Source organism: Lagopus leucura, unplaced genomic scaffold (genome assembly GCF_019238085.1).
Source record: "Lagopus leucura isolate 7727_CA_CO unplaced genomic scaffold, USGS_WTPT01 Super-Scaffold_73, whole genome shotgun sequence".
NCBI lineage: Eukaryota > Metazoa > Chordata > Aves > Galliformes > Phasianidae > Lagopus > Lagopus leucura.
In genome coordinates, this window is record NW_024962252.1 from 86,736,349 (window position 1) to 86,752,995 (window position 16,647).

The 16,647-nt window shown below is 42.9% G+C and overlaps 1 protein-coding gene across 1 annotated transcript in view; it reads right to left on the reverse strand.

Moving 5' to 3' along the window:
• SHLD1 (shieldin complex subunit 1) overlaps nucleotides 1-13,871 on the reverse strand; it is a 37,211-nt gene extending 23,340 nt beyond the window's left edge. Inside the window, exons 1-3 of the mRNA XM_042879106.1 lie at nucleotides 13,586-13,871; nucleotides 13,215-13,326; nucleotides 11,696-11,865 (exon numbers count right to left, since the gene is read on the reverse strand). Coding sequence (XP_042735040.1) covers nucleotides 11,696-11,858 — 163 coding nt within the window. The 5' untranslated portion in view covers nucleotides 11,859-11,865; nucleotides 13,215-13,326; nucleotides 13,586-13,871. The remainder of the gene's footprint in view (nucleotides 1-11,695; nucleotides 11,866-13,214; nucleotides 13,327-13,585) is intronic.
• Between the last annotated feature and the right edge of the window lie 2,776 nt (nucleotides 13,872-16,647).

The following is a 16,647-nucleotide window of genomic DNA, read 5'->3' on the forward strand; positions in this document are numbered from 1 at the left end:
GAAAGGAGAAATTCGGGCTGTGCATAAAAGGTTGTTTAAACAGATAACTAGAAAAGGCTGAACTTCATAGAAACAATTAAGGCCTCTGAGAGATCTCCAAGATGTTTTGTGTAACAGGATACATGGCAGATAATTTACATGGCAAGACTCTCTAGTTTTAGATTCAAATCACAAAAAAAAAAAAAAAAACCAACAAAAAAACACCTTGCTAACAGAGTAATGAGGAGAGAGAGAGCTTTCATTACCGAACAAGTTCACTGCTTAGGCTGTGCAAGTACTCATACAGGCTCATGTACCACCTTATCTCAGCGACACTCAGACAAGCTCAAGAGATATCAGTATTTCAGCTCTGGCACATGTTACTTACATAAGCTATCCTTGCAAATTGGTAATAAAAGAACATCTCTGATTATTTATTTATGCAGCTCCAGGAGGCTGTTTGCTATCTCAGCAGTAGCTATGATGGATTACATAAAAGCACTGTCAGAGTGGGAGGAACACTCATATAGAAACACGCTCAAATGCGTGCTTCAGTGCAAACCACTGTCTTTCCATGGAGTGGAGCAGAAGGCAAAGCTTTGCAGTGTGAGTGGCAAGGCTGTGATGTGTACAGTCGGGTATATCAGAAATGAAAGTCACTGCCAGCAAGCCAGCAACTTTAAGAGAAGAAAGATGGACAACAATTTTTGAAGAGATTTGAGGAGTCATATTTTCTACCTAAGCTTTACACTACCAGAACATCAAATCTCCCCCTAAACAACAGATGTTACTCGAAACTTTGGGGTGATACACCCTGAAGTGAATGAACAAATACGTGCTACATGAAGCTCAAAGAAAACTGAGTGCTGTGCAGCACCATTACTGGGATCTCTGCCCTGGGCACAGCTGGATTTCAGGCTGATGCAGCTTCACTGCACCTCAAATTCTCAAACTAAGCTGGGTGACACAGTGCTGTGCTATGAGAAAAACGTGCTGGCTAGCTGGCATATGGCTTTCCAAACCAATTTGCTCTGCCTCATCATTCTGCCCTAACTAGACATACTCCTTGATTTAAATTGGGGTTTTTAAGCCTTTTTTACAGAACGCTACCACCCACATCTAAGCAAATGCAGCCTGACAAGCAGGAAGACCAAAGCACAATCTGCAGACAGCATGGAACGGTAATGTCATTTTTACATAATGAGGTTATCACATTCATTTTGCCATTTGCTGGCTGCTAAATGCACGTATGTGTCTTGAGTCATTTTTGCAGTATCTGCACTGCAACAAGACCATAATGCCAAGTTGTGAAGAGCAGCTTTTCTATATGAGAAAGGAACTAAGATCTTGGGAGCCGCACAAAAATAACCAACAGATGTCAAGAACACACAAACAGGTGTGAGCATAATGGGGACAGTCACACTTCCATACAATTTTGCCAGTTATTTCACTGGCTTAAGTATTCAGGGCGTGTATTTTCATTTTTCTTCAACTTAAAAATAGTATTTAGTAGAAAAGTTTCAGCTGCGCAGCAATTCTTGCACTCCAAAGCAACTGGGAGCTTCCATGTGTACACCAGCTTGTTTCACAGTTGCTGTCATTGTACCACTGAAGTGCTTTATTATCAAACATGTACCCTAGCTTACAAGCCTCATGACAGCTTTGTGTCTACTCTTTCCCAGCTGTTCAGGAAAATTGGAGTTTCACTCAAATTGTTTCCTGCAAAGCATGCTTGTCCTGGTTTTATCAGTACTCCAGGACACAGCATCACGCAGCAAGCTGTTTAGTGCTGGAAAGCTGCATTTCCACAGCCAGCTCCAAACATTCTTTGCCATTTGCATTTCCTGAGCCTTACCTACAGGCAGTATCAGCTATTCTTACCATGAGTTCTGGCTCTCCAAGAAAAAGATAAACTGAGAAAAGGCAGACTACAGTTCCCAGGAGTCTCCAATACACCCTGTGCAATTCCAAGCGATAGGTGTGAACTGGTCTCTTTGCTTCCAGGCAGCATGGTAGCAGCACTGTCACTAAATCCTTCTCTCTCATTTGTTTATTCCCCATAGCTCACTTTTTATGTCATTATCTTATATCCTTTTACTATTTGTAGTAAATTTGTTATCTCTCCTTATCTTAATTGGGTTGTTTTTTTGTCTTTCTTCCCCGTGAAATGGGGTTGGAGGCTGAAAGCAGCAGCCTTCTCCCACTCACAGTGAACATGAAACTGTGCCAATGCTTCTCTTAAAATACTTCGCCTCTGCAGAAGAAAAAGTAAACTCTTTTCTTTGCCACTCAGTTTTTCAAACACTGAGCACCCACTGCTCACACATACAATGAGATCTGGCTCCTATTATTCCTGTTTAGATAGCATGAAAAACCCAACCCAAGTTTTACTGAAACAGATATCCCCAGACGAGAGGCAGGACATTTGCTGGATCTAAGCAATATGAAAACACTGATCAGCAGTGACTTCTCACTGTTAAAAAGTACAGCTATTGAAGGCTGTCCAGGAACTCAGCACACAAAAAAGTAACTTCAGTGGAAAAGAAGAAATGAACTGTAATTAAAATGGTATCCAAGGAGAAAGCTAAAGAGGAAAGGCTGTCCAGCACCCACACATATTCCAATATTCCCTCCATCAGTACCATTGCAATAGGTCTTCCCACGTTCTTCCAGCCCCACAATAACACTGGTGATAGTTCCTAGAGCTCCTCTGCTTCAAAACAGTGTCAAAACAAAACCTCAGAAACAGATCAAACAACAAAACCTGTTTTCCACAGGATCTTCCCCTTCTCCTAACTTCACAGATGCTTTAATTTCCTGTTTCCCTTTCCTGAATTCTTCACTTTGTTTCAACTCATATCCTTTCTACTGACACTTAGCATCCCCTCACAGCATCGCAACATTGCAGAAGAGGAAGGAGTCAGCTGGGATTCAGACAAGGCTCTTCTCTGCAGGAATAGTCTGTGCCTTCCACCCTAACCACATGAAGCAAACAGCACTCCTTGTCTGCTCAAAGCCAGCACCTAGGTGGTGCTGTATGGGGAACAAGGTGCTGTATAGGTGGGGAACAAGGAGTAAAAACAGTCGCTAGACTAAGCAGGTGAGGCATAGTAAAAGATTTCTTTCACACAAAATCCACTGGAAATTGAAGCAATTATATCACAGTTTTGCAGTGCAAATGGATGCCATAGGAGAAATGAGAATCTACAGCCACATCCCCCCGGAGTGCAAGCCAGAGGCTCAGTAACAGGCAAGAAAAACCAAACTCATTTCAGATGGGGGCTCAGTGCAGTGAGGGCACTCCAAGCAGGCCTTACTCTACAGGTGATGTTAGCTTCAGTACACACTCTGCTCCCTTCACATCAGTTCACTGCCAGTATTTGGCAACCACTTGCTCCAGGACAGATCCACCTCCACTGATGACTCAGAAGAACAGCACTAATGTTTTTGACAAAGCTGAATAAGACTGAAAAACAAAACAAAACAACACTCCTCCTCCAGACTCAGAAGAAGCTTTGTGCTGGATACTCAATAAAAACCTACAGAACAAGGAAGCATCCATTAAGGAGGAACACATACAAAGAACAGCTTTCTGGTCACATCTGTACAGTGTTCTGCAGCTTTGCATAACTAGTAGCATCTGACTACCCAGTCACCTGACCCCATCCTGATCCAGTAATGTCAGTCTATCTCACTCAGTAAGAACACTTGAGGTCTTCTTCCACTGTCTTAGAAATTCTTATATGGCCTGATAATATTTAATAACAGCACGATGGTTACAAATGACAACTGAAAGGCACAGGCTTTATATAGTCTGAACTGGTCTATCATTCTCCTGTGAAACACACAGTTTTGTGGTTTCTGTTCCCAATCTACAATTTTCCACATCAAAGAAGTCCACATTTGCACTTCAGAGGATAGAAAATGATTCATAAAGAACAGAACAAAGTCTTGTTCTCTGTCTTTTATTTACAGGATTTAATTCCCTCTTATTTAAACAGCTCAGACTACTAACTGGCCTGGTAAGATAAAATAGTGTTGGCATAAATATGTACAAAATTGCCTTGCAGCCACCTTCAGAACAATTGCCATAATGAAATTACTGCAGTTTGAATTAGATTAGGTCACAGCAGCAGACAAACACAGATAGCTATAACGAGAGGAATAAAAGCCCTGGACTGCAATGACAGCTTAGATAAAGATAAGGCAGAAATGGCCCACAGGGACTGTTATACTGCAGCCACAGAGCAAGGGAAGATTAAATGATTCCAGTCCAACCAGAGGGCAGGCACAGCATACGTACCTGTCACAGGCCATGCCACCTGGTACCAACAGCAAGCCTGTTACAGCCAGGAAGCGAACCAGGTCCTCTCTCTCTCACCAGACAACTGGTAAAAGACTAATGAGATCTTATATTATCTTCATATATACCATGTGTGCCCTCTTCAGAGCTTCACTGTTCTACTGTTAACAACCAGATTGCTGGTGTTGGTGTAAGGTAAAGCATCCACAGTTTCTCATCTCCAGTAGATGGAGCTTTAAGAAAACCTACAAATGTATGTTATGCTCATGGAATTAGCTATACTGCAGCCTGAATGCCTGCAGAATCTTCTGTGCAGCCTTCTTTTTGAAGTGAGCACCAACAATATTTCTCTTACCCTGACATTTCACACAGATACACAAATTCAAATTTCCTTCACTTAAGATTCCATAAATACCTGTAATTGCTACTGAACCCAACTCTAAAGCCTGTAGATCTTTTTAAAATCACTAACACTGTCTTCACATTTTAGTTTTGCCATTTCAAAGCCAAAGCCGAACCCTACAGCATTATAACCAGGAAGGACTGGAAGAGCACCTCGGAAAACACAAGGACTAAAACTGAGCAAATATCAACAGCAGGTGCAGAGCAAACAACCAGCAAAACAACATACACAGAACAAAAAGCAAGGACTATGGCACCTCAACAGGCTGCTCTGAGCCACGTCACAGACATTGCACAGTACTCATCCCTGTATCCCTAGAAGATCACTGAAAAGCTTGCAAGGGACACACAAAAGGACAGAACAAAGATGGCCAATGTCACATAATGGCTGTTCTATGAGATATATATCAATCAAACATACTAGGCTTCTTTAGCCTGGAAAAAATACTACAGAGGGAGAATGCGTACAGCACCTGTAAGATCACGTAGTTTAGAGAAGGAAATGGCAAGGATTGTTCACTGTTTCTCAACCTATAGGAACTCAGGAGATTTAGGAAGTCAAAGAAAGTCAAAAGCCAGTGTTCTCCCACAGCCCAACTCCCACACTCATGGTGGTGAGGTGTCCAAAAGCACAAATTCCTCAAAGGACCATTCGTCAGGAGCTAGGGACACAGTGGCACACTATCTGAGGCACTGAGATCAGAAGTCCTGGAAAGCTGATGGCTTACAGGGACAGGCTTGCACTTCTGCTCACACTGGTATTTCTTTAAACATCATTAATTCCTGCTGCTGAAGATGACACCGCTCAATCTCCACTCCAACCACTTGTACTCACATGCCCAGTATTTTCTGATTTGGAGATGCTGTCCGTTGCACTGTGCACCAGCTGTAACTAACAGATATGCATAAATTCCAAGTTTGCTTGTGGGAGGCTGTAACACAATGGAAAGCACAGCAATGCTTTATATAATATATGCCTGGAAAAAAAAGATTTACCAAAGAGGTAGAGCTCTTCAGCAACTGAGCAGTGCTGAGTTCTTTATTTTTATGATGCACGTTTCTCTGTATTGCTTTTATGCACACTGGCATGAATTCCATTTTGCTGCTTCATTCAATATTCAACACAGCTGAGCCACAAAGAGACACTGGGAATTTTAACGCTGTCAAAGCCACAGAGCTATCCCACATGGGGGACTGGCCATCACTCCTGTGGAGCTGGACAAACTCCCTTCATTTGAGTACATGCCCTACTGGATCACCATTCTTAGGATTTGAGATATTTCATCTTTTCTTTCCCCTCTGGAAAACATTGGGGGAAAAAAAAAAACCTCTAATGTTTTGATGACATTTGAGAGTACTTTGTTAGAAATCATTCATGAAACATGCATACTGTCTCTTGAAAATAGGTGCTCCTTTGCTTTTGATAAGCTAAACTGATCATCTGCCTTGACAAATAAATGAGTGCTTACACCAGCTGGGGTAAAAGAAGAGAAAGTTGATAAAAACAGAACTTTTGGGGAGGCTAGGAGATGACAGCTGCACCCCAAAAAGCAAAATAACCAATGTTTAAAGATGCTTCATTCTCATAACACAATGAGATCTTGGTATGGTTGTAATTGTAACAGAAGATACAGAATAGCCATTCCCAGACAAAAACAAATATGTCCTCCACAAACTGGCAATATAAGCTTCCTTATGCCAAGATACACGCTCTGAATGGTGAGCAGCCAACATTCCCACATCAGCCTTGGAGGCTGTATAGCATCATTTCTCAGTGGCAGTAAACTAACAGGACTGAGCTCAGTACAGAGGCACACATCTGCGCCAGCTGAAGTGACCAACCCTCTGAGATTGGTAGCAAGGGAAATGAGTAACATCACTCACTAGAGGGCAGCCGAAACAAGCCAAAACTCCAGTAATTCTCCAAACAGGAGCCACGACCCTCAGCATGTCAAAAGTAGTTAAGCACAGGCCATTTATCTAGAAAGACACAGTTATTTCTACAGGTGCTCTCGATCACAGATCAAACCAAAATGCGTTTAACAAGTGGGAGAATGCTATCATCCTGCAGTCCAAGGTCCTTCATACCAGAACCAAGCACTTTTCTACTCTACCTTTGCCTTCATCTTCACATCAAATCAATAGTAAGATACTTTTTGGGCAGCCTATATCTTTTTGCTAAAGACGTTTCTATAACTTTTGCAGTCAGAAATGCAAGTTAAAGGGTTGAGGGGTTTTTCGAGGTTTTGTTTGTTTGTTTGTTTAAGTCCAGCTGTGGCTCATTCTCAAAATGATTTAAAATATCATTTGTGTTTTGCATTTACAAAGCTAACGCAGGCCTCTTAAACGAGACCTTACATAAGACCTTTATTCTTCTGTTTGTGTCCAGATGTCCAAGCAAAATGATATTTTGGAAACTTTGCTACTCTTGGTAGCAGTGGCAGCCCAAACAGCCACCTGTAATTTCTGTGCCACATAATGAATGAATGTGCTGAGCTCAGGACTGAACTGGAGCTCCAAGCACCCAACAAGTGCCAGCCCTGAAAGGTTGCTGCTGACATGAGAAGTACAGCCTGCTCCTTTCATTTCCAGCTTCTATATCAGCACTTGTGTGCAACTCCCTTACAAAAAAAAGCACAAGCCATGCCAGATTTCAGTAAACACAACCTGATTCTGCAAGAGATTAAGCAACTCTTGACAGGCAAGAGGATATGGTAAACAGGAGAGAGCTTTTAAGGACAAATCACATGCAGACATTAACGTCGCTCCACAGACACAGACTAGCCACTGCAAAAGGAAGCATGTAAACACAGTAGGTATGTGTAGCATATTTTTCAGAGAAATCATAATTACCTGTAGAATTGAGAGGTGCATTAACAGGTTGGGAATTTCTGCTTTGATTAACACAGGCTGCTTGGAAAAAGAAAAAAAAAAAAAAGCAATCCAAACAATCCAAAAATCATGACAGCTTTTAGGTTTAAACCAGAACTATCTTGTGGTCAGGCCTCCTCTTGATTTTAGCTGCAGCAGCAGCACCATAGGCAACTCACCACTTCACCCAAGCCTCTCTGGCTCTGGGCCACACAGAACTGCTCTTTGGTTCTGCTCAGCTTCTCCCAGGCCCTCACTAGCAGTTACAAACTGCATGCTTCTAAAGGAACAACACCAGCGATCAAAAGGAACCTAAAGCTTGGCTACCCACAAGGAAAAAGCAATTATGTTCTAACATTACTTTTTCCAGAAGCCACAGTTCTGGAAAAATTGTAACTCTATAAGACAGACAGGACACGTTGCAGACCTCTGTATCTTCGCACAAACCTCTGTTGCTGCCAGCAAGTGTAGCTGTCCTCACATCAGTATCCCCACCTGAGTACCAGTGCCAGCACTAAGGATAGAGCAGGAATAAGAACTAGGGCCAGCTTGGAACACTTGTATTGACGGGGTCACAGCAGTTCATGGACAATAACCAAGTAACTTTGTGCTCAAACACAAAACAAATTGCAAGAATGAAGTAGTGACTCCAGAGAGGTTGAAAGCCTCTATTTCCCAAACTGGTGCTTTTCTAAAAGCTAGCATTTAGACATACATGAATCTCTCCAAACACACAGTGAATTATTTTTGTTTTCCCGCTCCACCCAGCCACTCCATCATCATCTTTCTTCTTCTATGGTCATCTTCCTCTAGTTTGTGTTCCGTGATGCAACATTTTCCATACCTCTTCCCCTTTCACTGGATGATCCTGTCTACCTACCCATCCTCTTAAGGACAGATCTTCCTAACTGCTCATGACAAAGAAAAAGAGACTGACAGAAGCTACACAACGTACATGGAGGCTCAATCTTTCCCAAGATTGAGAACTCTCAAAAAAGCCATGCAGGCAGACAGGGCTGAGCTCTGACCACATGTCAGATAGGGACAATCCCCCAAGCACACTCCCATGTCTGCAGGCTGTTCTCTAACCCTTTTTTAGGTTGTGAACTTTTCAGGCAAAGACTGTTTCTACTATCCTCATTACACTCCGGTTCTGACCAGACAAGAAAAAGGAACATCACCAGTGACTTACTCCATTATAAACAGCTGTCTTTTAAATATTAAACCAAATAATTGGAGCCCTTTCTCTCACCCTGGTCACTGTCAAATAAGAAGTTTTGCTGATGCTCTTCTCAGTTTAAAGGAAGTAGTAAGGTATTGCTGTAGTACTGTAGTCACTGATGCAGATTAGAAACACCACAGACAGTGAATGTCGGCTTTGATTATTTTTTTTAATTATTTTCCAGTTCAGAGGGACAATATAAGAAAAAAGCATAGCAAAAAGTTCACTGACCCTATTTATTTATTTATTTATTTTTTCAATCTACTGCTGCACAAATATTTGAACTCACAATAACAATACACAAAAAAGTACACACCTGTTATAAGAGCACAGCCCTCACTTCCACACAAATCCTAAAAGCATTAATCTACACATAACTTACACAGCACTATTTCTGCAGGACTACTCTTCCCTTGCTTAGGGATGCCTACAATATCACAAGGTCCAGTTTTCACAGCTAATGGGGACTATCTACTGCTATTTCAGATGACATAGCCTCTCTAGACTAATAAGCCCTATTACCAATGACTCAGGCACCAGGAATACCACATATTCATTTCCGAATCCTGAGGTTGGGATGGCACAGTATTTTAGTCAGACTCAAGTCCAGCTCATATGACAAATGTCAGATTAGATAGACTGCAATGTCAGTCTGCTTCTTTGCTAAGGAAGCCGTCAAATTCCTAGAGACTCAAAGGCCCTTGGGAAATGATTTTGAATCAGAGGAATGCCACCCCTAACAAAATTATTTCTGATTTAATGGGAAGACTCACCATCACACTGCTCAAGCCCATTGAGGGGTGCAGGCTATAGCCACCCCAGGCTGTGTGACAGCAGCAGTACACAACATCTTATGAAAAACAAGTAAAGGAGCTTCCCTTTCCAAGCTATGGCTGACAGAATTTGTGTGCCAAAGAAAATCTGACAAAAGCATGCTGCTTTTAGAACACTCCTTCCGCTTTTTCTGCTACACTGACCAAACTCCACGGGTTACTGAGTTGAAGTGTCATCAAAAAAAATAAAAAAAGAGAGTTTAAGTGAGTAAGCACATCAGTTTGATACTATTATAACGAGAAAAGAAGGAAGATATTCAGAGCATGAAACGGGTTAGTTGTGATACTTAGTTACTTCACTACTGAACACAGGGTCTGTTCTGCCCTTTTCAGAATACCTGGAATCCCTCAAAGCAGCAGAGAGTGCAGAGACAACAAGGAGGCAGGACTCAGCATCACAGCATACCTTGGTGCCATGATTTAGTGATCTATTCTACTTGTGCACTGCAAACAAATCACCCAGTGTTATCATTTGGGCTTAGGGCTGCGTATCTTCATTTCCACATATGACACTGCTGCTATCCTGCAGACCAGTCTGAGGAGCAGTCACAAATTTCTTCTGTGCTCCCCGTTCATCAGTGCAATCAAGTCTTCATGCCCCAAGACATACTGAATTGTGTTTGAGCAATTAAGCCACCTATACACATTACAGGAACTGTCTCAGAGCTACCAGAATTTCTTCATATCTGCAACATTGGGCTTCTGAAATATGAGTAGACAAAAGCCTTCCAGTCTGTCCCATCAAGGGAACTTCCCCATCCTCCTTTCACAGAAGAGCAGAAAAAGGCTTATGCAGGACATTCTTTGCAGAGGTGGTCACCACCCTTTTTCACAAAAACAAATGCAAAACCTCAAAGCAGACATTGTTTCTCCAACAAGATAAGGATCGTGGTTTAATAGAGCATCCAGTAGGAGACCTGTGTCATTAGAAGTCTAAGATGAGTGACTTCCCGGCCTGCGTAGGAAAGCCAAACAAGGTTTGATATCTACTATTTGCATATTTCATTACAGGTTCTGGATGACTTGCAATTAGAGGTGAGGACAACAGCACAGGCAAGCCATGAACATCAACTGAGCAAGATTAGTTTGGTAGATCCCACTGCCTACCTATTTAGCATGCAAAATAGCAGTATCCTCACTCACACATCTAATTCCAAGCAATTCTTTATTCTACAAGGCCAAAATATGCCACCCAGCACCAGAAGAAAAGGAGCTAGACTATACTTTTACACTACTTCAGATTCCAAAGCAATCAGGAGTATCATCACCCTGTGGAATTGCCTTGAAAAAACTATCTCCTCATGTTATTTGTGATCAAAGTTTTTTCTCACCACTACATTACATATAATTACTACAATCCTCCATCCAGCCAGTATCAGCGTATGGCAGGAAGCATCACTGGGCCACTACATTTTGATTTAATGCCTCTTGCCATATATTCACATTGGTTGGGCTGAAAGGTATAACAATCAGAACATAGCATTTCTGATGAGATGAAATGATGATAATACTCCTACAAATCAGAAGAGGACAGTCTAAAACACTATTTCTGCAAGAATCAGCTCTCCCTCAAGGAAAATGAGGAAAGTGCTATTCCCCAGGAGCCAAAAGGAAACAGCTCTTATCACGCACAAGCAAATATTCACTCTTGTAATACTCAAGTAACAGATTACAGAGGCCACATCCTGAGTTTTTTGGTAAAAGATGCACGATACAAAGAGCACATAAAGAGCTTAACAGAAGAGATTAAAAAAAAAATTCTTACTGACAATAATTTGGGACAGTATTTCCTCCTGATGCCTGGAGGATCATGCTATGGGTTTGTTCAAGCAATTCTCTTCCTCCAAGATCACACAAAACATGAAGAGATGGTGCTTTTAAAAACTGAGGGCATCCTTTGAACTCCTCTCATATATTTCCTCTACCTACAGTACACATTACACCTACCAAGCTGGAATAATAAATGTGTTTTGAGACAAGGCATATGCACCACAATCAGACCACTGACTCATCGAAATGACACACTGACTAAAGAGATAATGCACTGGCTAAAGGAAGGCCACGTAAAAAGACAGAAGCTGTTACCTGTGAGTGGAGAGGGAAAAGTATCCACAAAATTAAAAAGTTCCTCACTGTTCTCAGTGCTGTGTGGAGACAGAAAGCCCTCTGCTAGGTCACAGACAGAGGGGAGGTCCACTGTGCTGCTCTCTTCTGAGTGATGACTTGGTGATGTCTCCTCTCCGTCCATGGTCCCACTGTAGACATAAAAACCTAGCTCAGTCAAATGTTTAGCATAAAAATCTGAGCAGAAATCAACCCAGACAATCTTTGTTCAACTGCTCACTTTGTGATAGAAACTGTTTCAATATATTGGTACTGAAGTAGAGAGTAAGATATTAAAAAACAACTACAAAAAAAAATAAACAAAAACCACACACACACCACCACAGCAATACCAAAAACCATAGACAATAACCCTCAGTCCTGAATTGGATAACCAAGAACCCACAGTCAATCAGATTTTCCTAGAGGGTTGTGAGAAGTACAGAATCAGGCCCCAGCACTAGAACAGTACTGAATATACTCTGCTGTGAATTTACTATGTGCACAATTTTGAAAGGAAATATGTTCTTTGGGATCTCATCTGCCTCACTAATCATGCTTCTAGATACGACAAGTTAAAAGCATTCCTCCTGGCTCTGTTCATAAAGTTCATCACTCTCAATAGCAAAAGAAATGAATATCCCTGCAATTTCATCCTGCAGGCATGGCGAGGATTTTCTGGTGTGAGGGAAGTTGAACTGTATATTCCACACACAGTACTTTGGAAAGCTGTAGCTGAAGCACCCCCACATCCCTACACCCTTCTTTAGAGCTCCTTGAACCAGTTCACCAGGGCAGAAATACAGCACTGAGTGGAGAGCAGAGCTGGTACTGCCCAGCTTCACAGTCAGCATCACACAGAGTAGGAAACAATGCTGGAGAGAACGGAACTAAAACATTCCCATCAAGCATCTCCAAACACAGCTGCACAACACCCTCAGTTTCATTTTAATATCTCAGTCACAAGCCTTAGCCACCAGGAGCTCACACAACCACTCTCTGCTTCTTTCTCAATACACAAATACTTTACAGAACATTCTAATTCAGTTCTTGGTCTGAAAAACAAAACAATTCAACCACAGGCAAGCGGAAGGTTATAGTAAGAGATGCTGGCACGGTAGCAGAACAGTCTGAGGGCAATACTGACATAGGTGGGCTGCTGCAATCCTGGGCCTCTTTGTAGCAGTCTGTGTTGGCCTCTTCCCCGTGTTACCACAACAGAGCTAACAACATTTGCAGCCATGCGATTATAAGAACCAGACAGCTGTTCCTAATGGAAACTAATGACTACTTTTTCTCTTTTTTCTTCCTCAGATCAACTCTGTCAATTGCTCCAACACTTCACAGCATTTTGACCACATAGGGACATTTGAATCAAGGCTATAGTGGTCCTACTGGTAGAACTGGTGGGGAGATGTGTTTGTGAGGACAAACAAGACCTCAGCTCAGCCTTGGCCCTTCAGGCATGTGGAAGGGACATGCTGTTAGCCCTGTGCCATACCTAGGAACAGAACTGGTATGGGAGCAGTCCTCTGGGACAGGTGCCAGATGCAAAGAGCTTGTCGTTGCTTCAGGATCCTCTCCTTCCTTCACGGTTGGTCAATCTCAGCTCACTGGAATGAAACAAACAGGCCTGTTACATGCTTTGCATCAGCTGAGTGGGCCGACTGGACAGCGTGACCTTTCAAAACACATATGCCACCTGAAGTCAACAGCCAGTCATCACATACATTGCTGTTTGTCAAGGCTGGCACAGCTGAAGATTTTTTCTAGGAATCAGAAATAGTACATCTAGTAATGCCCTTGAATCATCTGACAGTGACGGAGATCTCCTGGAAAGGACTCAGAACACACTAGAAATCAAGCCCGCACCTTCTTTACAAGCTGTTGCTGTTTACTCAAAACCCGTGAAGCAGAGGAGCAGGTCACAGCCGATAACCTTTCTTCCTACCAGCAGTGGGAGCAATGGCTACAAGCTTTCCCCCTCTCGCTACGGAGGAGAAAATCGGGCTGAAGCAAAACGCTGATTAAGGGGCGATAAAGTGAAGTGTCCCGGCCCGCTCCCTTACCGCCCCTCAGGCCCCGCGCCCCGCAAGCAGCAGGGAGGCGAACGCGCCCACCACCAGAGCGCCGCAGGCATAAGAGGCGGGCGGCGCCATCTTGGTTCGGGGCACGCGCGCTGCCGGAGGGCGGCTCCTCCGTGTGGGGGGGGGGCGGGGAGAAGAATACGGAGGGGAAAGACGTGCTGGGAAGAGCTGGGGGTGAGGAACTGCATGGTTTAAATGGTTTGGGGTGAGGTTTGTTGAAAGGCTGGGGGGTACGTGACGACGCGGGAGTGAAGTCCCCGCCACCAGAAAAGCTCTGGCAGCGGGATGCTCGGAAGGTACCGCTGGCTCCTGAAGCAGCACGCAGCTGCAGCAAGCAGGTGTGGCAGGGAAGCTGTGATGCTCGTAAGCAGCCTTCTCCAGCTCACCAGTTCCTATCTGTGGCATTAGGCGGATATCTTTGGACTTCCCCTTGTTTTCTTCACAAGAAGGGAGGGAACCCGTGCCCTGCTGCTAGAGAAGCACACTCCCCTGCTATCTCTGTCTTGGTCATCTCCAGCCTTCACCTTCACTTCTCACATGAGTTACCAGCGCAGAGATTCCACCTGCCTGCTTTATGTGGGGAAGTCTCTCGATGTGCACTATATTCCTTTGTGTTGGTGCGTTCACATTAGCACACATCAAAACTGTGCCAGCTGCCACGTCTGAAGTTGGTTAGAGCAAGGCCAAGAAATGAGCCAAGAAATGCAGAATGAAGCCTCATGCTTGGTAATTTGCAAAGATCAACTGAGGCACACATGGGAAAAAGGAAATGCTTTCTGACTATTGCAGCTCTGTCGCAAAGGGAGTTTTCAGAGTGTTGACAGTTTCAAGACCAGTTTTAAGCTATACAGTTTCATGTCACTGAAGCTAATGTGTATCTACTGACTTACTACCTTAAAGAGTAATTGAGATGAAAAAAAGATCTTCTCGTAAACAGCAGGCCTAGGAACTTCATGTATTTCATTCCTTTCCCACTGTCACACCACAGAGGAGCAACTCTGTTGACAAGACTTCCTCCTTTCACAATAGCTAGACATGAATTTAGAGCATGAAAACAGAACAATAGCTGAACAGCTTCAGCTCAGCAGGAAGTGCCCAGGGCAGGAGGGATGCAGAGGAGGGTTTGAACACGGCTGATTTTTTCCCCATTGAATCGTATAGAGTTTGTTCTGTTACTCTCACAACTGAAAGCATGAAAAGATAGCAGTATTTAAATCCATTTTATGCATGCACTCTGCTACCCAGCTCTAGAGTTCACTATTAAAATTGATGGAGGATCTGACTGTGCTGGGTTTCCACTGAGAAGCCCTCTCGAGCTCTCCAGGCAGCACTTGACATGCTTTTGCTCTATACAAACCTCTTGCAGTTATGCCAGTAAGGAGCAAAGGAAGGTCAGAAGACACCTGTCATTCTTTAGTGATTTTTTTTTCACAGTCATCATCTCTTCACCTTTAGCTGTGTTCTTTGCTTTGCACCATACCCTAAAACTGACTGATTTATCCAGCTGAGTTAGCTCATCAGATAAAGTATATTAACAGTATCCAGGACCACAAAGAAACGTGTGTTTCATGTTTTGGCACATCAAAGCAATCACTTAAACCAGAAAGCCTCCCTCTAGGCTATCAGTTCCACTTAAACTGAAATATTCCTCCTTGTTATCACTGACTCCAAACAATGATAACTGAAGGGCTAACGGGGTTTGGTGTGACATGCCCTATCACAGCCTAATGCATTACCCTAACCCCATAAACTATACTCCAGTACTTCTCTTTGGGATGGGTTAGGGTTACTAACAGCAAGCAATCCTCTGTATTGCAAAAAATGGGTCAGCCAAGCATCTGAAAAACAGCCTGTGCTGGCCTTCTTTGCCTGTAAGATAAATAATGCTTTTTGCTTCCTGTTTCAGTAATGAGAAGTTTAAGCCTTTTACTTGCTGTAATCAACACCTTAAGGTACAGGAAATTTCAAAGACCTAATGATATTTCTGCTGTATCACATGCCAGTAAATTGACTTCTTTTTTATTTTTTTCCCTCCTGGGAATATGTTCCTATGGAACTGCAAGTAATATCTGACTTTTTAAGGTGCAAAACCAAGCTTGAAATCATGGTGGTAGACACCTCGTGTTTTCCCCATGTCTTTACTCTGTCTTTTGGAATTTTATGATTTTGGGAGAAACTTGCTCTCTCTTCAAAAAATAGTTTTCAGTGGCAAAGCTTGAAAAACCGAATGTTGAGGATATTTAAGTACAATCAAGAGCAGAAAGGAAACCTCTAGAATATTTAGGATTGTCAGTGTTAGCCTCATCAAGTCAGCTCAGAGCCTGAAGAGCTTTTATGTATGTGAATCCTATTCTGATTCATTCCTGACATCCTCTTCCACTCTATGCACAGGAGGAAACTATACAAAATGTAAGAACTAGAGTTCACAGTGTATGGCTGCCTCACATCCTTTCTGTTCTCCTGTTACAGCACCTGGAAGATCTCTGCTCTTCTTTCCCAACACTTCTGCTTGCCTTGATAATTCATCACCCCTCCTCATTCACCTCACTCTGCACAGAAACGTCCTTTTCACTGCTCCTCTCAGCCTTTTTGTCTTTTGAGGCCCCTCACCACACTTAAATAAAGCAATTTACTCCCAGTTCTCCTCTTTGCCAATACCAGTTGTGACCTCTGAACCAGTGCTTCCTTTAGTATTTCATCCAAATGACCCTTACCAAAGCTCTCAATTGCTAAGACAAGGTGCCAAATAAAAGCCACACTCCTGTCCATCAGCTGCTCTTCTCTGTTCTTGAACCTTTGCTGTCCCTTCGTTTCTATGATCATCTTTATTGTACTCTGCTTTCTCCC